The sequence below is a fragment of the Histomonas meleagridis genome, assembly GCF_020186115.1.
Source record: "Histomonas meleagridis strain 2922-C6/04-10x chromosome Unknown contig_9, whole genome shotgun sequence".
Taxonomy (NCBI): domain Eukaryota; phylum Parabasalia; order Tritrichomonadida; family Dientamoebidae; genus Histomonas; species Histomonas meleagridis.
This window is the reverse complement of record NW_027150923.1, coordinates 971,504-994,782: the sequence shown is the minus strand read 5'-3', so window position 1 is coordinate 994,782 and position 23,279 is coordinate 971,504. Positions and strand designations below refer to the sequence as shown.

At 30.3% G+C, this 23,279-nt stretch overlaps 8 protein-coding genes across 8 annotated transcripts; 4 read left to right on the top strand and 4 right to left on the bottom strand.

Moving 5' to 3' along the window:
* Positions 1-445: 445 nt before the first annotated feature.
* On the top strand, positions 446-1,435 carry GO595_009503 (DHHC zinc finger domain containing protein; the record flags this gene model as incomplete). The annotated part of the gene is made up of 1 exon (XM_067923196.1): positions 446-1,435. One exon carries the CDS (start codon positions 446-448, stop codon positions 1,433-1,435), a length of 990 nt encoding a protein of 329 aa, XP_067770505.1.
* Positions 1,436-2,433: 998 nt separating this feature from the next.
* GO595_009502 (putative Cys-rich domain containing protein) lies at positions 2,434-2,721 on the bottom strand (the record flags this gene model as incomplete). The annotated part of the gene is made up of 1 exon (XM_067923195.1): positions 2,434-2,721. The coding sequence occupies one exon, from the start codon at positions 2,719-2,721 to the stop codon at positions 2,434-2,436; it is 288 nt and encodes a 95-aa protein (XP_067770504.1).
* A 5,459-nt stretch (positions 2,722-8,180) lies between these two features.
* GO595_009501 (RabGAP/TBC domain-containing protein) lies at positions 8,181-9,770 on the top strand (the record flags this gene model as incomplete). Its single annotated transcript, XM_067923194.1, has 1 exon — positions 8,181-9,770. One exon carries the CDS (start codon positions 8,181-8,183, stop codon positions 9,768-9,770), a length of 1,590 nt encoding a protein of 529 aa, XP_067770503.1.
* Positions 9,771-10,293: 523 nt separating this feature from the next.
* Positions 10,294-11,382, top strand: GO595_009500 (STE family protein kinase; the record flags this gene model as incomplete). Its single annotated transcript, XM_067923193.1, has 1 exon — positions 10,294-11,382. One exon carries the CDS (start codon positions 10,294-10,296, stop codon positions 11,380-11,382), a length of 1,089 nt encoding a protein of 362 aa, XP_067770502.1.
* Positions 11,383-11,857: 475 nt separating this feature from the next.
* GO595_009499 (eukaryotic peptide chain release factor subunit 1-2) lies at positions 11,858-13,186 on the bottom strand (the record flags this gene model as incomplete). Its single annotated transcript, XM_067923192.1, has 1 exon — positions 11,858-13,186. The coding sequence occupies one exon, from the start codon at positions 13,184-13,186 to the stop codon at positions 11,858-11,860; it is 1,329 nt and encodes a 442-aa protein (XP_067770501.1).
* A 1,463-nt stretch (positions 13,187-14,649) lies between these two features.
* Positions 14,650-15,789, bottom strand: GO595_009498 (uncharacterized protein; the record flags this gene model as incomplete). The annotated part of the gene is made up of 1 exon (XM_067923191.1): positions 14,650-15,789. The coding sequence occupies one exon, from the start codon at positions 15,787-15,789 to the stop codon at positions 14,650-14,652; it is 1,140 nt and encodes a 379-aa protein (XP_067770500.1).
* Positions 15,790-18,314: 2,525 nt separating this feature from the next.
* GO595_009497 (ABC transporter family protein) lies at positions 18,315-19,526 on the bottom strand (the record flags this gene model as incomplete). The annotated part of the gene is made up of 1 exon (XM_067923189.1): positions 18,315-19,526. The coding sequence occupies one exon, from the start codon at positions 19,524-19,526 to the stop codon at positions 18,315-18,317; it is 1,212 nt and encodes a 403-aa protein (XP_067770499.1).
* Positions 19,527-21,164: 1,638 nt separating this feature from the next.
* Positions 21,165-22,127, top strand: GO595_009496 (ABC transporter family protein; the record flags this gene model as incomplete). Its single annotated transcript, XM_067923188.1, has 1 exon — positions 21,165-22,127. One exon carries the CDS (start codon positions 21,165-21,167, stop codon positions 22,125-22,127), a length of 963 nt encoding a protein of 320 aa, XP_067770498.1.
* Positions 22,128-23,279: the final 1,152 nt, after the last annotated feature.

Here is a 23,279-nt window from a genome sequence, read left to right as displayed (position 1 = left end):
TTTATTGAACAAATATAATCATTTAAATAAAGATAATATTTGCAAGTAGTTTTTGTATTATGTTCTTTATTTTGCATAATTAGTCAAAATTAAAAAATTGAAATTAATTATAACATTATACATTGATCTCATAATGAATACCAGTAAGTGATGTCCACTTTGTTAAATTTAAGTGAAATCTTTGATCTCCCAATTTTAAAATTTTTGATTACAAAACCATCCTTTTTATAAAATCTTTTTAAATACAGCTTCATTATATAATAATAAGTAAGATTAACACTATTAATAAAAATTAAAATTACCAAATTTTTTAATCGTTTGCAGACCATTTTTCTACAGTAATTTTCTGAAAAAAAACAGAATAATTATTTACACGCCATTTTTTGAATTCTATATGATCGTTATAATCAAAAAGTTCTTTAACGTTTTTAACATCAGACTGTGCATGGGGGATGAAAACGACCTCCAACATATGGATCCTCGTGAGTTCCAGGGCAAAACATATATGATCGAAGATGAAGAGCAATTTGTTCCTGAATTCAGCAAATGGAATCATGTTTGTTCTTGTTGTTGTGGAAAATGCAATATGGTATATTTCCCCGCAATAAAACGATATTTCTGCAACCAATGGGAGTGCAATCCATTATATCCTTGTATAGTTACAATATTTATATCGGTTTCATTTGCCTTTGCTTTATGGGGAATAATCGATTTTTATACAGGTGGGGCAATGATAGCCATGATTACTGTTACCTCATTTGTATATGTTGTTTGGATATTTGCTTATTATGAAGCTGTATGTTCATCACCAGGATATTTACCATTTTATTGGGCGGTTGATAAACGTCAAGAATACACATTAGAACAACAATGGGATGGAGTAGTTACAAATCAGAAGCAATTTGATTTTGCAGCTTACAATGGTCGACCAGAAAGAGGAAGTTTTAGCGTCCAAGCTCGTCGTCTTGTTCTGAAAGCCGACCACATCTGCAAATGGATTTCCAACTGGGTTGGACTTAAGAACTATCGATATTTTTTCACAATGGTCATATGGATGTTATTATATTTCATCATGTTTTTTGCGGATTTCATAGCAGTTATGGTCAAAATGCATAACTGGCAAACGCGCGCCAGTGTTATTGGCCTTATTATATGCGCTGCTCCAGCATTAGGTTTTAGTGGATTTGCAATAGTTATCTTTCGTCGACATGTTCGTTACCTATGTCGTAACACAACAACACTCCAACAGTTTAAGGTGAAGAAACTGAAAGATAAGCATAATTATTATGATCTTGGATGTTGTCGAAACATTGTCGAAGTAATGGGACCTGCGAAATATTGCCCGATTTGGTTCTGTCCAATACCATATCATAGAGAATGGAATGGATTTACATGGGAAAAGAATGCAGAACCTAAAGATGATGATGAAGCATAAATGATATATTAATTTCATAAACTTTATAGTCGAATAATAGTTACAGAATTGGTTATATATTAATAAAAATTTTTAATGTTATATTACGAAACATAAAATTAGAATTAGAATTTTCATGCTTGGTGAATATGACTTTTTCATATAATTTCGATCGTAGTTCACACAATTTTGTTAACCATCGTTTCTATCGTGCTTTTAAAGGTTTAAAGCCAAAAAATATTCACAAAGAAAAACCATAAGAAAAAAATCTATATATATATAAAACATTTTGATGATCACATCTGTAAGATCCCCTTGGAAAACGAATATTATCTAAGATTGCAAACAATTGAAATTAAACAATAAATATATTAATTGAGTAAAAAGAAAATAGGCCAAAATAGTAGAGATGAAGCCGTGAAAATTTCTTTATAAGTAATATATACGAAATGAAAGTTAATAAATTTCAAATCAATTTGTATTATAAGAACATATCAGCTAAGTGTTTTACAAGCACTATGCTCTGTTGATCATGGTAAATGAAACATGGTATTATTCGATAACATATTATATATATTTATTCATAAGATACATATTGAAATGCTATATCGACTAAAAGTGAATAACTGTTGGTGATTACTTATAATAAAACATATTGATATAAGTCCTGGAGAACAGAGTCACAACAAGAAAGAAAACGATATCTTGTTCAGGAACAATTGAAAGCAAGCCGAATAAATCATTATCAAAAAAAAAAGGTTAATCACAAAATTGTGAGACATGATCGATTTCTACTGAAATTTTACGTATGTACACAAACAGTTGTTTTTTTCTGAAAATTTCGAAGTTTTCCACAGAAAAGTTTCTTTCAAATCGGTTTTATGCAACATTGCGTAAACATGAATTCACAAGTAAACGGCCACTTAGCGTAAAATGGATGATGAAAAATCATTAATATCGGATAAACACTGGAAAAGAAACCATACTTTAATAGAAAAAAATACCTTAAGGTAATTAGTTTATTCACCATTTAATTCTCTTGCGTCTTGACAGATAACGCATGGTGCGCAGAAGCAAGTAATGAGACAATCTGCGCAGTTATCGTTTGTATCCTTTCCCTTCTTGCTTAAAACACCCTTTCTGATCCAGTAAGGAGCAATTGGTTCAATGCAATGACAAATTGTGCAATCTTCACTTCTAATTTTTGAATGGTTTTCACCATTAAGGCATGCTGCGCAGAAGCAACCATAAAGGCAAATCTTAATGTCCTTGAAGCATCCGAATGTACCACCGCTGTAGTCTTGCATAAGAAAAAAATGATTTTTTAAAAAGTAGCGGTTTCGATTCAATTGACAATGCTTTTGGCCTTGTTATTGAAAAACTTATTGTCAAAATTTGAATGCTAACCTCTGAAAGGGTTCTTTTGCCAACACGACGTTTAGTGGATTTCTTCACAATTTTTGAACTAAACACCTCAACCATAGCGGTTAATTTGATAGCAAACGTCTAAACGGTTTTAATCGTTTTGCTAAAAATAATTGTTTAACACCAACAAAAATAAAAAAGGTGTTTCAAAAACAGTCCAATCAATTTTAACAAAATAAATAACAAATCTTTTAAGTAACATTGATCAAATTTTATGCAAATGTTTTTATTCAAATTCTATTCTAATTAAGCATAAAAATATTTATTTTTTGCAAATATTCTGTTTATCATACTCAAAATAATTATTAAATCATTTACAATATCATTAATAGGCTTTTTCTGCTTTCTTTTTTTGAAGTTTTATGAATTAGATCTATAATCATTTGATAAAGCAAGTTTTAACCCAAAAGCATAAGTTTTAAGAGTTGTTATTTATTGATTGAACATGATTATCTATTAGGTACAACTTTTCTGAATAAAAATAAGAAAAGTTTTGCTATATAAAGGCATTTGTATGATTGTAAGATATTAACATGATTAATTCAAATCAAAAATAAAGTAATGACCAACTGCAAAATTATAAAAAAACTTCAATTAATTATCTTTCGTAATGTTATAAATGGGATTTGATGAAAATAATAAAAACGTTAAAGCCTTCATAATATCTCACCATATGCAGGGGCAGGATGGTTATTCATTGGATTTTTTGGAGATTTGGTGATAATGTAGAATAATCCAATATATGAATATCAAAATTTTGTATTATTAAACACGAATATTTGATTAAAAGAATATAACAAATATATTTTCAATATTAGAAAAGGAAGAACTCAAAGCAGTCAATGTAAATGAATTCGATAAAATTGTTCTACAAGCAATTGTCTTCGATATTAAATATGTATAATATATTGAATGTGTAATTGTTAACAATACGTATTGTAATGAACTAGTAAATGTATTTGATTTGGTACAGGAATTCGGTTTCGCAAATGTATTCGATAAATTAAATGTATCTGATTTAGAAAATGTATTTGATACGTGGTTGTAAAATTAATGTAAACGGTTGTATTGAATACGAAATTTTACAACGTCTGCCAAAAATCATTTCTTTGAAATTTTTTCGAACGATCATTTTTACCATAAAATGTCTATCGTCCTCTATCGTAAATAACGTATTTTTTCGGGGTATGGTTCAGCATAGCCGATTTAGTATATGTATTTGATTTAGTAAATGTATTTGATTGTGTAAACGCTTGAGTTTGCAACGGAAGACATCAAGCAATTGTTATGCATTGAAGACTTTCACATCCAGGAAATGAGAACTTCCAATGCTTGTAACTGATGATGGAATTATAAAATTTGTTAGTACTAAACAGTATTGAAATGCCATATTATCAATTGTTATTGATTTCAAATTTCTACAATTATATAACATTGAATATGGAATGAAAGTAACTAAATTTGGAATTGCAATAGTTATTAATGATTTGCACGATTGAAATACACCAATTCCAATAGTATTTACATTCATACCAATGATTATTGTATAATAATGTAATTTCCAATCACTTTTACATTATTACCAATTGTTACTCTTTCCAAACTATAACAAGAAGCAAATACATATTGTCCAATCAGAGTAACACTATCGCCAATTTCAGCTGAAACCAATGAGCTCCACAAATAAAACGCATTAGATCCAATAACTTCAATACCACTGATTTTGACATATGATGCATCATATTTATATTTGTTTCGTCCATCATATTCGTACGATGTAGTTATTGTAAGTATACCTGAATCAAATATTTCAAATGATTCTGTGAAAAAGAAAATTAACAAAAGAGCTTTGTGAATTTTTTTTTCACTACGAGAAATAATTTAGTCACGTAAAACATAGAAAAAAATATTATGAGTAATAAAATTATCTTGCTTAAAATGATTTTTGCAAAAATAATAGGGGTAATACCAAAAAGAAAGATTCTTTGTTTGAAAATACATTATTTAAACGTTTTTAATGATGAAGAATTAAAAGAGAATAAAATTTATAAATCATTTCTCAAAAAATTCGAAAACTTAAAAAACATAAATGGAATCTTAATAAGAAATTAATTAAAGAAGGGATTAATCCAAATGAACTATCAAAAATAATTCGAAATGATGAAATATAAAAAACTTCAAGAATTATCATCACAAAGTAATTTTGATCTTAATCAAACAATTGAAACATCTCTTTATGAAAAATGTTCATTTATTAATAAAGAAAATTTTAGATTAATTGATTATGCAGCATTTTTTTCTTCAGTTAAATGTTTTAAATATTGACTTATCAATGGTGCTAATATCCATAACACAATTAAATATGCAATTGAAGGTGGAAGTGAAGAAATCATTCATTTATGTGAACAAAATAATACAACCTTTTATTGAACATATGAAACAGCAATTAAATTTCATCGAAATGATATTTATTATTATCTTTATGTCAATAAAATAGGAAAAATTCATAAGAAGAATTAGGTATTAAATAAATTTTATTTCATAACTGTGAAATTTTATCATGTTTACAAAAAGAAGGAATGAAAATTTGTGATTGACTTATTATTACTTCAATTGAAACATGTAATTTATATTTTACTCAATATTTGATTGAACAACATTATGTAATTGATGCAACAAGAATTTCAACAATTCCATGTATAAAAAACTTTTTAATTATCTTATTACAATGTTGTATTATTTGTTATAATAAATGAATGATTTCTTCTTATTTGATACAGGGTATTTAAACACTAAGATTTGCAGCTGGAAAATGTAACATAAAAATAAATTGTTTATTCCTTGAACAAATAGAAAATTAAATGAGATTTAAAATTTAAATTTTCAACTTTATTATTTATATAAAAGAAAACATAGAAAATTTGTATCAATTTTTTGAACGAATATTTTCTTTATTTTTTGAGTTTGAACCTGATTTATCTGTAGATGATAATAACCGCTAATATTTTCTCACACATTTTTTTTTTTTTGCATGAGCTCAGTTTTTAATGAATTCATTATAAAATATTTTATAAACTCATTTGTATCTAAGTAAAAAGTCTGGCTCCAGCCACTTTAAAATATTTTTAGTTTTGACTTGTGACGGAGCATTAAAATTACGTTTTTTACATCGGTACCGAAAGCACTTATTTGGGGTAAAGCTTTACCATCAATCATAGATAATTAGTTTAAAATTTGAAAATTATCCTAACAAAAAGACTGAACTCAGAAAAAACCAAACACAAAAATCCTTTTCAGTCAATTGACATTAAAAAATTATCAGAAAAATGAAAAAAGTTTCAACCAATTTTAAAAAATGTTGAAGACATGAGGCTGTTCCCGATAGTGATCGAGAAACAAAGGTGTCTTCAAAATGATGTTGCAACCCTCGTATGAATACAAAGAAGGCTTTGCATCAAGGGTGGGAAGCATTTGGAGGGCCACGTTCGTTCAATTTTTGATAATGTCTGTTCGAAAATTGCTCTGCAATTAACACCATTAGTTATTTAGTTGATTTATAAAAATGTTAAATAAATCATGAAGTACAAACAAATTACAAACTTAGAAATGAAATGTTCTTGGGATATTATACCAAATTTGTAAATTTACATCATCACACAATTTTTTTTAAATCATCGTACCATAGCACATGAAGGAAAATATTCACAAGCTTCAAATATTTTTAGATTTTAAAGGAGGTGCATTTTTTTTAAATTTACCAACAATTTTCATCTTGTCACTTTTTGAATCAAGTTTGATAATAACCGTTTTTTCTTGGGTATGAATTCCAGAATTTCCTTTTTTTGAACCAACCAAATGTAATTTTTATTAAAAAATTAAAATGAAAGAATCCCTATTCTCATCAATGAAAAACAATAAATGTCTCCACTTAAATAAAGATTGTGCAGTCCAAAACAAAGTTTTTGTAATTGATAAAAACCGCTATCCAACACACTTTTGTTTCAAAAAGTTGTTTCACTTTTCAGAATCTTTTTTACGCATTCAAATTTCTGAATGATTTATTGAATAAAACGCTTTTGTTTGCTTCGGGTTGCAAACAAGAATTTTATCTTCTCTTCAATATTTCCTGCTAATTAATATACAAAAATAACAGTAACTTATATTTGTGGAAATAAAAAATTAATTAAATCTTCAGATGAAGAACAATTTTGAAAAAGATTTTTCATAAAAATCATCTTTATAGCTAAATATGTGATCTTTTTTTATAACGAGTTTGTTTCATGTCGATATCATTTCTATATTGCTATTCTAAACAGGAGATTTGCCCATTTAACCACAAAAATAATCGCTAGCGAGTTCAGAAAAAGCTTCATTTTTTCAATCGTTTATAAATCAGAGACGTTTTAAAATTTCAATTTTTTTTGCAAATGCAAAAAAATCTTCATTCTCGCTGCCATTCATTAATTTACAAAGCCTCTGGAAGCAGCTGTCCCAACTCACATAAGAGGAGAACTCTTCGCCATTGTAAATCTACAAATCTATATCCAAAGGCTGAACCAATTCAAGTGATAAAAGTCAATGAACTGGCTGACGTAATAAAGGGAGTATCTTCTCATGATTATGATCTGATTTCAATCATTGATTCTCGCTATGATTACGAATATAGATATGGACGAATAATTGGGTCAACTCATATCAAAACTCGTAATGGACTCACAAGCTTATTCAAAAGGAACTCAAACAAGTCAACATTCTATGTTTTTTATTCTGATCATACAATGGTACGATGCAAAATCATGTGTTCTCTCATGAAAAAGATTGCTGACTCTACGAAAGAAAAGAACAGGTTTGCCGGTTGTGCTGTTTTGGAAGGGGGGTTTGAAAAATTTTATGATAATTATCCTGAATTATGTCTCGGCACTTACATTTCACCTATAAACCAAAAATATGTTTCTAACACCAAAGCAGGGAAATGTTTGGCATTTTTCAGAAGAGAATTTCTTGTACCTTATTCCGATAATCATATTAAAGTTGAACCAACCAATCAGAATAAAAGCCATGAACTGGAGGAGATTCTAGAGTTGCTCCAAAAAAAGATACTGAAATAAAAATCTTGTTATAGATTTTTTTTCTCAATAATATATCTTTTGGTCATAGCTATAAATGAATTATTTTTGCAAAGTTTCACCAAAGCCTAAACAAATAAAACTCGAAACTAGAACTGATTTTGATGAAAAAATCATTTTTTTTTCATGTTTCTGTTTTCTATCGTTCTCAACCGAAACCATGAAATTATTGAATGGTTTATGTTTCTATAAATCGGTCAGGTTGATACAAAAAAATGATCGCTCAAGACACTAACATCAATCTCTGTCTTATTACAGACGAAGGCGTAACCAAAAAAGGTCTTCTTAAAATGCAACACAACAATGGGAATGTTTCACTTAGTTTTTATCCCGAGTATTCACCCGATCCTTCACGTCCCAAAGCTCAAAAACGTATTGCTCAGATTCCTGATTATGTTCATCAACTCAGTGATTTTACAATGATTGAAATGGACAGCAAAGATCGTTTAATAGTAACACTTTCTGGATCAAGATCACATTGTGTTTTATATTTCACCCGCGACAATGATATATATCATTTCCTCAAGTATATTTCAGGGAAAGTACGCCTTAAAAACTCTGATTGCAACCCCTGCGTGTACTTGTTGGAACCATTGGACTCAACCCAAAACACAAAAGTGACGCCATTCAATTCTACTTCTTTACCGCAGTCATCGCCGCATGCCAGCAAAGCTCCAAGTCGTGTTTCTCTTCAGAAAATCAAATGTGACGGACTCGAATTTACAACTGATGAGAACATAACTAAAATGAGCGCAGAAGAATATCGAGCATTATTCGATCAAGATGGTAGAATCATTGACAAAGAGCAATTCCCAGCGATATTTTACAATAAGGACATAGATTTAGAGGTCGCAGGCGATTTATGGAAATTATTATTAAATAGAGGAAGTCAAGATTCAGAATGCTCTAATGTATCAGACGACAAATGCGCACATCTTTCAGATGCAGAAAAGACATATGAAGAAAGAAGGAAACAAGATGAAGATAATAAGAAGAAATATCAAGCGGTGAAAGAACAATGGGAAACAACGACAATTCGACAGTGGCGGAATTATCCCAAATCCCAACAAAAGACTGAGAACCTTCGTTCTCTTGTCGAACTTCTCGAAGATGATCTTGTCAAGAACCAAAATCTTTTTTCACATTTTAACCATCCGATGTGTGTCCAAAAGATTGCGTTTAATATCCTTTTGACCTTATCCATCTACAATTGGGACAATGCATATTATACTGAAGGTCTCATCACTTTTCTTTCACCATTTTTGGACTCATTCATCAAAGATGCCGACTGTGATCATGTTACCAAGCATAACGGCGAAGTTGTGCCAATCATTGATGTCGAATCTGAAATTTTCTGGTGCTTCACTAAGTTCTATGAACATAATAACCTGAACGACTTAGTTCGATCTTCACAGCCTATGATGAAACCACTTCTAATAGCCATTGGATATATATTAGCCGAAAACTTTCCCGATTTGTTACAATTGCTTAATCAAAAACACGCGTTTTCTTTGGACTTTTTACGAAACGATATCTCGAAATGGTTCACAACTTGTTTTAGAGATAGCGATATTCGTCGATTGTGGGTTTCGATTTTGTCATTTTCTTCTTCTTTCCAATTCTTCCAATGTTTTGTTGTGTCATTGTTATTTTCACTTGCGCCGAATTTCGTCGAAATTAACCCTTTGAACGGCGACGAGTTTGTGAAAAGATTCCACACATTAAAGACAAAAGTGTCACTCAATTTGCTGCTCAAAAATACTGAGCAACTGATAAAGAAATTACATAGTAAACAACAACATTGAGAAAAGGAAGGAAATAACAATGGGAAATGCGTTTTGGCTATGCTTCATAAATAATATTTTAATTAAATTTGTTTTTTGTTTTGTGTTAAAAAAGTTTCCAAATTTTTGTAAGATGATAATGATGTTAATCGTTGACAAGACTGCTTTAAAAACGAAGTAATAAGTGTTAGAATCATTAGAGGTGTGGAAGAAATTGAATCATTGCTCATTAGTTTCATTGACAATATCATTATCAGAATAAAAATAGATTTGCATACCATGTAAAACACTAATAAAAACGAAGTATTAAGTGTTAGAATCATTTGAGGTGTTTAAAAAATTGAATCTGGTACTCATTGGTTTCATTGGCAATATCATTATAAGAATAAAAATAGATATGCACATTATGTAAAACACTAATAAAAACGAATTTGTTATTTACAAAAATTTTGTTTTCTTATCATCAAAATCTGGGGCACCCCATTATATTTGTTCGGACACATTGCAATGTATCCTTCGTATTCAAATTAGTTTCTAATTTGTAATGCATTCTCATGCTGCGAAGCGTGCTGAAGAAGAAGACAAATCAGAGAAACAAAAAAATTCAGTGTCCGTAATTCCTCCCCTTCCGAATAATTCAAAACATATTTCAGAAGCTATAAACCAACTTCAAAAATTTTGTGCGGCAATAGATCCAAATGGAAGAGATGCGCTAATGAAGGAAATTATACAACAAATTTTACATGCAAAATATATGAATTCACTTGATCATATTAAGCCCAATTCAAATTCCAGCTACATATCACGTTATTGTACAGAGTTTACTGAAGTGGAAACACTTAGTGTAAAACCATCAGTGAAAGTTGTTTCAGCTCTTCATAAAATTGATCAATGTCTTTATGCTATCAAGCAATACCGTCGCCCAGTTCAGTCTCTTGATCCTGAGTCTTTAATGAGCGAGGCGCAACTGATCATAAACCTTGTTCATCCGAACATCATTCGATATTACACATCATGGATCGAATTCAGTATTGCTAACAATCATAACACCATTGAGTTTGGTACCAAAAACAAAAAGCCTACACCCAACATAGATTTCATATTTTATATCCAAATGGAATTATGTCAAAAAGAAAACATACTTGAACATTGCAGAAAGGTTGGAATCAGCTTCTCTGAAAAGCTTTCGCTTGCTTGCCGTGTTGCTGAGGGCCTTGCATACCTCCACAGCACTGGAATTGTGCACAATAACTTAAAACCGTCGAGCATTCTTATCGGCGTTGACGGCCAACCCAAAATTACGGGCTTCAAGAAGCACAAAAATGTATTTAGACAACATAATTGTGTGTACGCTCCACCAGAATTGCATAAAATCGATAAAAAAGCAGACGTTTATGCACTTGGAGTGATATTGTTCCAACTTTTTGGAAAATTTAAGTCTAAAGAAGAGGAAAAAGAAGCCATTGAAAAGCTGAGGTGCCAACGGACATTGCATGAATCATTCGGAGTAGTTCCAAACGAAATTTCGCAATTGATTTTGGTTATGACAGAAATAACCGACGATAAACGTCCCCCCGCCGATAAAGTTGTAGAAACTCTAAGTGCAGTTGAACAAGCCGAAAATAATAAATAACTGTTAGCAAATTCTCTTTTTGTTTCATAGTGCTTTAAGAAATAAAGTGATTCATCTTAAAATAATTTAAACAAATATATCGTGGAAAATATTCATTATTATAAATCATATTAACAAAATAATTTTTACATAAATTCCTCATTATAAATTTAAATAATTTTCATCAAAATTAAAGAAAATGAAGAAATATTGAATTTTTTATGTTATTTGTAAAATATCAATTTTTCCAAATGACAAAACAATTTAATACATCTAATGCATTAAAATTTTATTGAAAAAATTGGTGATTTGCATCAATTAGAGAAATATTTAATAAATTTTGTTATTTTGATATCCATATTGCACCAAATCACCAATTCTTTGGTATTTTACGTTTTTGTTAAATGCAAATTCGTTAATTTCCACAAAGAAAACGATACCTATCAAAAACTTTGTTCTAAAAACATAAGTAATTTTTGCTGCCTTTAATCTAATACTATACTATAGTTTCAAAATCATCGAAATCGGAGTCAAAGCCGTTATCGAAGTCGTCGTTATCCTTATATTCTTCGAATCCCATTTGGTACCTTAGCAACGCGCCTATGCCGCCGAGTCCCTTCACGAACTGTGCGCCTTCTGAAGATTTGTTGGTTACGAATTCCAACTTCACGCCCTTCGACTTATGGTTTTCGGCCATCCAATCCGTAAGTAACACTTTGTCGACAAGTTGCTGATGAGCTTCATCTTTCAAGTGCTCGTTCTTCTCGAGCTGATATTCGGAGAAATACTGAATGATTTCATTACCTTCAGCGTCATGTAATGTGCAACGATATTCCTTTAATTCATCCCAAAGAATGATTGTTTCAATTGCGCCTGCTTCGAATGCTAACATTGTTTCACGTACACCAAATGCACATGCTCCACCTGTAGAAATACTTTCGAATAACTTATTAAGTAATTCTTGTTCACGAACTAAACGGACATCTTTCATTAAGTCAGCGGCCATTTTAATGGTTTGATTAAAGCCATCTTCACCACCATAACAAATATCATAAATACCCAAAATGATGTTACGTAAACGAGGATCTAAGATATCGGATTGACTAAGCTGGTTCTTAAAATCTGCAGCGCCCGATAGGATCAAACCGGTGACGATAGGTTCGGCCGTTTGGGGGTCGATGAAAACCGTCGTGGCGGTTTCGGCTACTTTACGCACATAGTTATGACGTGCTTCGACTCGGAGACGTGCGAAACGGATAGATGACTGACCACCTTTGGAGTGTTTCTTGGGAAGATCAACACTGAATCTATGTAAGATGGTACGGGAATCTCCTGCAACCATACCATAAAGGCATCCTTGACCATCCATAATGATAAAGCCGAACTTTTCGTTGGTCTCTAAAAGTTCGTATAATGGTTCAACATGGAAACGACGGTCACAAATGTAAAGTGATTGATGTAATGGACGAACTGGCTCGAAATCCATCATGAGCTTCTTCTCTTTGCCTTCGTCATCAATTATGGTACCACAGAATAAACAAAGGCCATTTGGAGGTGTGGTTTGATACTGTCCAAGTTTTTGAATGGATGAAGTAATGGCAGCTTCAACGGATTGACGATTTACACGGTTCTTGATGTTGGAGGCTGTGCCAAGTTCATCGGTTAATTTTTGACGCATTCTATAGACTTGGTCATGAGGTGGGATAAGGATTGTAACCATTGAAGTTCCATCACCGCGTGCATCACGAAGGAAGTTGATCGTTTTCTTGAGCTTGAACATTTCGATTGGATCGATTTCTGCTTCTTTCCTTGCTTTTGGAGGCATCTTAAAAGTGGGCCTGTGGTTGGGCCGACTTTTGTGAGCCGATAGCAAAAGTGTCGTATATGACTCAATAAATTTTATCTCATGTTTAAACACAAAACTGTTCTTAGAGTAGTAACGCAATAGCACAAAAATGTTCTTGAAACATATGTTAGTGTACATTTACTGCTATTTTTGTTTTTGCTGTTTAATGTGACTTGAGATTTCAAAAAGATTAGAAAAATGAATATATTTTTAAGTATCAATTAGATCTAATCAAGAAAAAACACTTTTTTTCGGAAATATTTTTATAGCCTTATAGTCATACTTTTAGTTTTAGATAAAAAAAAAACTATTGTTCAGGAGAATTATTGACCATTTCCTGTTCCCACTTCTTTATATAAGAATAGATAGAAAAATAACTATCGATACAACATTAAATCAACCGAAATACGTATTTTCTGGGCGTTCTCTCCGATAAGGTTATGTGTAACTTTTTCAATTAGCTAATTCTGAGGAAAATCGTTTTGTCAAAACATTATGATTTCAGACTGTCAGAAATGTTTTTTCAATTGAAATAGTCCAAATTTGGACTCCTTTATAAAGGAGAATCTGAAACTCGATTCCAAAAAAGCATGCTAACTTTTAGAAGTCGATGATAGTTTTATAAAGCTAAAAGTTTGTCTTTTCAGACGTACGCAAATGTGCTATTAAGTTTTCAGGTTGGGAAAAATTTTAGAACGATGTGATAAGAGGTAAAAGACATATTTATGTAAATGGTTTAAAGACAATCCAATAGTACAAATGGGTTTGATCGAAAATGTATTTCATGGCAGATTATCAAGTGAATGCATCCAGTGGAACCTTCTTATAGATTTATCATTGGAATCGTTCGAAAATGGTTTGGGGCACCCCAACACTTATCATGAAACACAACAACTTTCACAAACTAACAAAAGAGCAAATTGACAAAATTTCAGGGTTATTGGAACAGATACCAATCGAAAAGCAATTAAATGGCCAGTTTCTTTCATCTTCAGAAAATAAAGTTGATTTAATCATTAGCAAAAATCTAGAAAAAGAATCTCCAACAACTGAAGCATCACACATGACAGAAAGTCAAGGTAAAGCCAAAACAAACCAAGACCTTGATTCTTGGCTTGATGGTCTCATCGGATAATTTCAGTTGTTAATATTCTCCTCAATAAATTTGTGTTAACCTATAATCTTCTTGCTTCATTTACTTTTTTGGGTATTTAATTTTCAAAAAGATTTCATATTTATTTTTAATATTTCTGGTACTGACTCATAGTCTTATTGAAACTGAAAAATAATTATTAAAAATGAGCAAAACACATTTTTTTTTTTTGATTTATAATTTCATTTTTCGCCAATATATTAAAATGAGCGATAGCATTTTTTCAATAGCAAAAATCGGTTTCTGTATTCAAAACGCGCACTTTTCATTTACATAGCACATGCTTTATTTATACACGTTTCCCACAAAGTGCTTCTCGAACACCTTTGTGTGCAACTTTCAATGTTCCATTATCAGACAAGTACAAGTGTCCGGACTTTAGCAAATTCACAATTGGCATCAAATCGCCTTTTTCTTGGACTCTCATTGTTCCATTCATGTAACAAAGTTTCGCAAGAACACTCGGAACATCGCCTGTAAGCATCTTCCGCAGGTGCGTCTTGACTGCGCTCTGTTGTGCCTCAACAGATTCATCAATGCCGATGCCAACTTTGAGATCTTCAAAAACGCGTTCGATTGTTCCGCCATGACCACCAAAGCGCTCGAGAACTTTGCGCATTTCGATGGAGCTGAATGCGCGTGTTGAAACAATCCAATCGTGAGTTGGATCGCGAAGTTCGCGCATCTCATACAATATGACATATGAAGGAAGAGTTGGCTGAGTAAGGCGAAATGAAGAGTCTCGAACTTCGCAGACAATGGGGACATTATCGTTGTAGAGAAGACGGCGCCCAATCCGAGAGAGTGCCGTTTGATATAAAATTGGAGCAATGGATTTGAGTGTTTCAAGGCCGTGAATGAAGATAACAGCGTTGAGTTTGCCATAGAGTAACTCTAGAGTATCAAAGAAGCTAACAATTGAATATGGATTGATGAGAGAATTATCAAGATCTTTGGCTAAAGCAGCATAGATGGTACTAAGTGCTGGATCAAGGGCCTCTATTTCAAGTTGACTATTTGGTGGAAATAGTTCAGATGCAGATCGAATTCTTGAATATGATACAAAAGAATAAGCTGAGGTTAAACCATTGTATATAGCAGATTTAAATAACTCAACAACATCGTATGGGGTACGAGCTGTTGTGGCATCAACATTAATGACAAATTGCTTGTTTTTGATCATAAAATCAGCTGCAATATTCATTGCTCTGGATTTTCCACATTGATATGGGCCAGTAAGAAGAAGAACGCCACGTGTTGGGTATGTCTGTAAATACTTTGAAAGTGTTTGATTTAAATCATAATTCCAAACATATGGAAGTCTTCCATTATAACGCACAAATGTCCTCTTCATAGTAATTATCAAATATACAAAAACTGCAAGTAAGATAACTGCAAATGAAATGACAAGGTTTCTTGGTACTTTCATTAGAAATTACCTTAAATCAGCAAACGTTTTCCTAAGAGGTTTAATTCAAATTTTGATATTGAAAACCTCATAGAAAATATTGAAATAAACTGGATTTCTTCTTTGTTAAAGTTCAACTCAAAACGATAGAAATGTAAAACATTCAATTATTGGGGAAATGTAAAGTTTAGAAATAATCAATGGTTCTAGTGAAAGGATGTAAATCAGATAATTAATTTTAATGAAATTTTATTCGACTTCAAAAAGTCATATAAATTTGTTCCGCCTTGTATGGGAGATGATAATTGTATTTGATTTTATCATATAAGACATGCATATTTTTGCATCAAGCGAAAAAAGTTCAGGCATGCGAAAAAGTCAAGCTATTCAAGAATTATATCTAATAAACATCATAAATCATCGTTCGATATCACTTTTTGAGGAGTATTCGATCTTGATTCTCATCAGCGAAGGCACTAGATATGTAATCACATGTGAACCACTTTTTCCTGAAAGCATTTTAATAAATGTTTGGTCGTTGCAATTATTGGAATTAATTACGTTTTTAGCTGTAAATTAATTTCATCGATATAACATTATAATGAAAAATAAAATATAACCATTTTGATTAATAATTACTAATACATATATAAGTACAATCGACTCATCATAAATATATATTGATTTTCACAAAATATTTTCATTTTTTTTTATAAATTTTGAATACTATCGTTCAGAATGACCATTCAAAATAATTTTGAATGCAGATTGTCACTTTTGAATCAGGGAGTATTAATAAATATTTATCAGAACAATTCGGTAAAACCGTATATTCAAAATTTCTGACCATTAAAATATGCCGCTTTAAGTGTTTAATTCATTTATCATGAGTTCAACAAATTATCCAGACGAAGACAATACAAACAACTATAATCTTCTAACTGGAATAAGGAGATATGAAGCAAGAGATGACAACTTATCATTTTCTGATGATTCAATACAAAAGAAAATTGATTCACTTGAAGAAATTAAACAGGAAACACTGGCGAAACTTCAACTAGATGAATGCATTGAAGCAATAACGATCGAACCTGACAAAATTTGTAACCAATTAATTCAAGAACTTGAGATGAAATTTTCAACTGAATTCCAAACCACAGAAGCTTACGAACAAATTAGAGAAAAAATTGAGAGTGTGATAACAGCCAAATGTGAGGAATTTACAGAAATTATAGATAAAATAAAATTTAGGCAACTTCAATATTACAAAGGAAAAATTATTACTGTTATCAATAAGTGTGAACCTAAGATTATGGAAAAACTTGGTAAAAGCAAACAAATTAAAATATCTGAAATCCTTAATTTTGATGAATATAAGAAATTAGAAAAATTATGTTCCAGAATTGTTGATAATGTTAACCTAAGTAGTTCAATTTACTCAGATATAAAACCCCAAATCAATGATTTTAAAACAAAACAATTTCAAAAATTATCAGAAAATATAAAAAATTCTGCTCGAATAGTTAAAGAGAAAAACATTCGAAATAATTTAAAATCTAAAGCTAAAGAAATCATAAAATCAGAAATAAGAAATCTTGAAACTAATATTATGAATAAATCAATTTCACAAATATATGAATACACTATAGGAGAAGTAAGTAAACTTATTATAGAAACGTGTAAGCCAAAGCTTTGGCAGCAAATACAAGAACAAGGCACTAATTATAGTTCTGTTTTAAATCAATTTGAAAATGAAATTTTCTCCGAAGTTATAAATAAATATTATGATAATATCAGAAGTACATTATATAAAGTAAAAAGCATTGCAATTGAAAATATTATTAATTTACTTCAAGACAAAATTAACAATGATATTCAGGAAATAGAAAAAGATATTTATAACAATGATAATGTTCAAAGTTTTAATAAAATTTATCAAATTGTTTCAAATAAAGCAAAAACAATTCATAATGAATGCATCCTATTAATAAGCAGTAAAATCGAAGAAAATAATGAAAGTTTAAGAGTTCAAATCATTGCAAAATATCAAGAAATCACTGCTTTAAAGGATTTCATTCGATTGACCTTAGCTGCATCAAAAGAAGATACTCATTCACAAAGGAAAATTTTGAAAAAAATTATTGACGCTTTCATTGAAAAAGAAGTTGAACAACAAAAATCAAAAGTTAAAAATAATCCTAAATTAGCAGATGATGTATTTCATCGAATTAAGCAAAAATGTGAAAACAGAATTAATTTTATAGATTTCACAGACAAATCCCTTAAAAGTGAAATTAATAATTATCTTAATGATAATTTAAATACTAAAAAACAAATTTAAAAGATGAAGCTACGAAATATATTGATAAAGAAGAATCACATTTACCCACATTTTCATCGGTGAGTCACGAAGAAGTGTGGAAAATGTTATCAGCCATGAGGAAGGCATGGATTTCTGAGCATTCAAAAAGTGTGAATTGAACATATATTAAAATAAATTATTTATGTAATTCTGTTGTTTATTGATTCCAAGAGAGCACATAAATTTATTTGTTCATTTTCCGATGTTCTTCTTTCATTTGCATTTTAACTAGTTCATAGTAATATCCTTTTTTCTTGATCAAAGAAGAATGTGTACCTTTTTCTCTGATTTCTCCTGAATCAAATACATAAATAATATTTGCATTCTGAATTGTGCTTAATCGATGAGCGACAACAACAGATGTTCGATTTTTCATGACTTTATTTAGAGCTAATTGAACCTTTTTTTCGCTTTCTGCATCAAGAGCAGATGTTGCTTCATCAGTTAATAAAATAACAGGATCTCTAATCAACGCGCGTGCAATTGCAATTCTTTGTCTTTGACCACCACTAACAGAATCACCTTTTTCTCCAACAAAATAATTAAATTTACCTTCTAATTTTTCAATAAAGTTTAAAGCATTTGATTTTTTAGCTGCTTTTATAACCATTTCTTTTGTTGCATCTCTTTTGCCATATTTAATATTATCTTCAACAGATAATTGAAATAGTATTGGCTCTTGTGATACAAGACTAATTTTTTGATGAAGCCAATGTGGATCAAGTGTTTTAATATCTTTTCCATCAAGTAAAATTTTACCATCTGTAGCATCATAAAATCTTTCTAAGAGTTGAATACAAGTCGATTTTCCTGATCCTGAATGACCTACAAGAGCTCCCATTTCTCCAGGTTTAATTTCAAATGAAACATTTTTTAATACATAAACATCACGAGATGGATATTTAAATGAAACATCCTTGAATTCAATGTGTCCTTTAAAGTTTTCAATTATATCACCTCCATCAAACGGAATAGATGGTTCTTGATCTAAAATAGCAAAAAGAAGCATTCCTGAAATTAATGCACGGTCTTCTTCTTGGAAAAGCATTTGAAACATTATAATTCCCATAAAACCAAAAAATATGAAACCGAAAAGTGATATTAAATCACTTGATATAATTTCTCCTTTGTCAACTAATTGAGCACCATAATACATATTACCAATAACAACGACCCAAACACTTAAATCAATCAAAGTATTCAAACAAAACAGGAAAAATCCTGATTTTTGATCTTCTTTAACAGCCATTTTTGTTGCATCCATGAATCTTTTGCATTCTGATTCTTCATGATTAAATCCACGAACTGTTCGAATTGATGATAATGTCTCATCTGCAATAGTATTTGATATTCCAGTGGACATATAAAGAAGATTATAATGCTGACCCATTAACATACCAAAAACAATGATTAGACTTTTAAAATTATAAAATATGGTAATGTACATGTTGCAATTAATGCAATTTTCCAACAATAAAAGTATGAAAGAATAATTCCCAACAAAAATTGCCCTATATATTGAAGTTCTTTTCCTTTTGTTTGTCCAAATGTAGCTTGAACAAATTCGGTTTCTTGACCAAGCAATGTTAACATATCACCAATAGAACTTTGATCAAAGAACGAAATATCACTCTTCATAATTTTTTCAAATACATTTGATTTCAAATTATTCGTAAATTCTGAACCAACTTTCGGCCATAAAAATTCATCAAGAAATTTACAAATCCCTGTAATTATTGCAATGATTGTTAAATAAAGCGCATTGTTTTTGATTTCATTATAATCATAAATTTGAGATGATTCAAAATCACTAATAACTTTAATTATCCTTCCAACAAATAAAAATGTTATAATAGGGATCGCACCAACAACAAGTGAAGGAATTATTCCAAGTAATGCTGGGATATTTAAATAACATTTTATATAATCTAACTCTTGTCCCAAAAAGTTGTTTCACATCAAAATCACTTGGTCCGCCTTGTTGATTTGCATCTATGTTTGACTCTTCTGTGGGCCTTTGATGTTGAGAATCTTCAAAGTCCATTAAAATGTGATGTGATCTGAACAAGGCCCAACATTTCTGTGGAACGACTATTGAATATTTCAATGTAAATTTTTGATTGGTCGTCAAATTTCAATCAAAAACTCTATTAAGTATTGAAAATATAAGCTTATAACTTTCTTCATGAAAAATTGTGTGAGAAATTGTGTGAAAATTTTTGGAATTTACACATCACTATTATATGGAAAAACCATTGGAAGGAAATCAGAACAGTAGAAAAGGAGGAGAATACTTCAAAATTATGAGCTATGTTAAAAACAAATGGGCAGTTGTATTGACAATTATTCTTCATTTTATTGTTGGAGCATTACCAGTTATTATGACAATTTTACTCGGAGATATGGTTAATGTTTTTTCTAGTGAAAATTTTTTTGATGATTTCATTCCTGTAGTTTTAAATATGATATATTATGTTATTGGAATGTTTTTAGCATCAGTTATTTCATATGCAATTAGAATTTGGTGCAACTCAACATTTCCGAGAGATTTAAGAGAAAGAATTTATTGTAATTTGGTTGAACAAGGAATTGATTTCTTTGATCGAACTCCTACAGGTGTTCTCATTGGAAGATTATCTCAAGAAATTACAATGATGCAGGAAACTTATTATCAAAAATTACTTAATTCTGTTCAAAAAACTGGTGAATCCATTGCAGGAATAATTGTTGCTTTTATAAAATGTTGGAGGCTTGCTCTTCCTGGTGGAATAGTTATTTTGTTATGTCTTATAATTTATATTATAGGTGATAAAATAATTGAAAACATTTGGTTTAAGTATAATGAATGTTTATCAGCAGCAAATAATAAAGCAGAAGAAGCAATTACATCATTTAGAACATAAAATCATTCGATAATGAGCTTTACGAAGCAGCAAATTATAAAAAGCAATTAGATACTGTTGATAATGTATGTTTGAAAACAAGTCTTACTCAAGGAACAAAAGATGGAATTATATACATACTTTCAAATTTAATGGTTGCAGCTATTTGTTATTATGGTGGAGATTTAGCAATTCACAAGCCATATTATGGGTACCATAGCGGTGATGTTTTTATTGTTTTCTTTTCAATGATTATGGCTGTTGATGGTTTAACACAAGCAATATCAATTTCTAATGATATGAACAAATCAGCAGTATCAGCTCAAAAAATCATTGAACTTATTGAGATGAAACCTGAAGTTGATCGTAAAGAAGGTGGAGAACTTAAAAATGTTAAAGGAAAAATTGAATTTCGAAATGTTTATTTCAAATATCAAAACTCAGAAAAATATGCTGTTCAAAATCTTAGTTTTGTAATTAATCCAGGGCAAACAGTTGCATTTGGTGAAAGTGGATGTGGTAAATCGACAACACTTCAATTACTTCAACGATTTTACGAAATTGAAAGTGGACAAATATTGATTGATGATCAAGATATATCTAAAATATCAGCTGTTAATCTTCGATCTTATATTTCAGCTGTTCCTCAAACACCTGTACTTTTTTCAACTTCAATTTTAGATAACATCCAATATTCAAAAGAATATGCAAATATGGACGAGGTTATTAAAGCAGCTCAAATTGGTAATGCACATGATTTCATAACACAATTACCAGATGGTTATCAATCAATTGTTCACCAAACGAGTTTAAGTGGTGGACAAAAACAAAGAATTTGTATATCAAGAGCAATTTTAGCTAATTCGCCAATATTATTGTTGGATGAAGCTACATCTGCACTTGATACTGAAAGTGAAAGATTAATACATGATTCTCTTGAAAAGTTTAGAAAGGATAGAACAGTGATTTTGGTAGCTCATAGATTAGCAACAGTTATGAATGCAGACAAAATTTTACTCTTTAAAGATGGACAAGTAATTGAAGAAGGAACACATCAAGAACTAATGGCAAGAAATGGTTTTTATGCTAACCTTGTCAAATACCAACTTCAATAAACATAATGCATCACAATTCTTAAGTTACTTTATTAATCTACTATAATATTAATTTGTATTTTAAAGATAAAATTTTAACAAGGAAAAATTGTTAACCTGAGAATAAAATTTTGTTAGGTGCTTTTTATTAGCTTATTAGTATTGATGGTAATTAAGTAAAAAAAAAATATGGGTTTATTTTTTCAAATAAGGGATTTCATGATGAAAATAGATATGTGTAACCGTTAATGTCCGTTAAAAATACGCGGGCACCCCTTTTATGAGGGTATTTAAACGATTTTTATTTCATAAATGCCACCAAAAAAATCAGATACAAAGCTAAAGTCTTCTGCCAAATATAAGGAAATCCCAAAAGAAGGAAAGAAAAGCCAGAAGGAAGCAGCTGACACAAATAAATCAGAAAAATCAGAAAAAATTCTTTCACTCGAAGAATGCATATCAAAAAGAAACGAACTGGAAAGTAAACTACATAGGATGAAAAAACAAGATACGATTTTATACATAATTATCTTGATTATAATTCTTGGTTTCTTCCTTTGGAAATACATTATAACCAATGAAATCCTTCATAAACTAGAAAATTAGTTGTTATGAAAAATATTGTCAAAATAAACATTTCTCACATTTAAACAAATAATTTTTATTAAAATGTATTTTATTTATATGTACTCAAAACACTGATACATTAGAAGTATTTTTGTGATATGAGATAAAACATGAAAATATTTTATTTAGTAAAAAAAGAAATATTTAGAACATTGATGTTTTGTGCATTGCAGCCACAAATTCATCGTAAGAAATTAAGCCATCATTGTTTTTATCAGCTTCCATTAAAATGTCTTTAAGTTCTTCGTCGGTTAATTGTTCTCCTAATTCGTTACTTATTCTTTTTAGATCTTCAAAACAAATCCCATTAGCATTATCTCCACAAAAAAGATGAAATGCATGTTGAATTTCTTCCTCGGGATCGTTTTCATTCTTTTTTGTAAGCATTTTCAGAAAAGTCTGAAAATTTATTGCTTCTAAATCTTCTTCACCTAAATCTTGTATCATATGCAAAATTTCTTTTTTGGTTGGTTCAAAGCCAAGAGATCTTAACGCAATTCTAATATCTTCAATAGAAATTACTCCATCTTTATCAAAATCCAATTG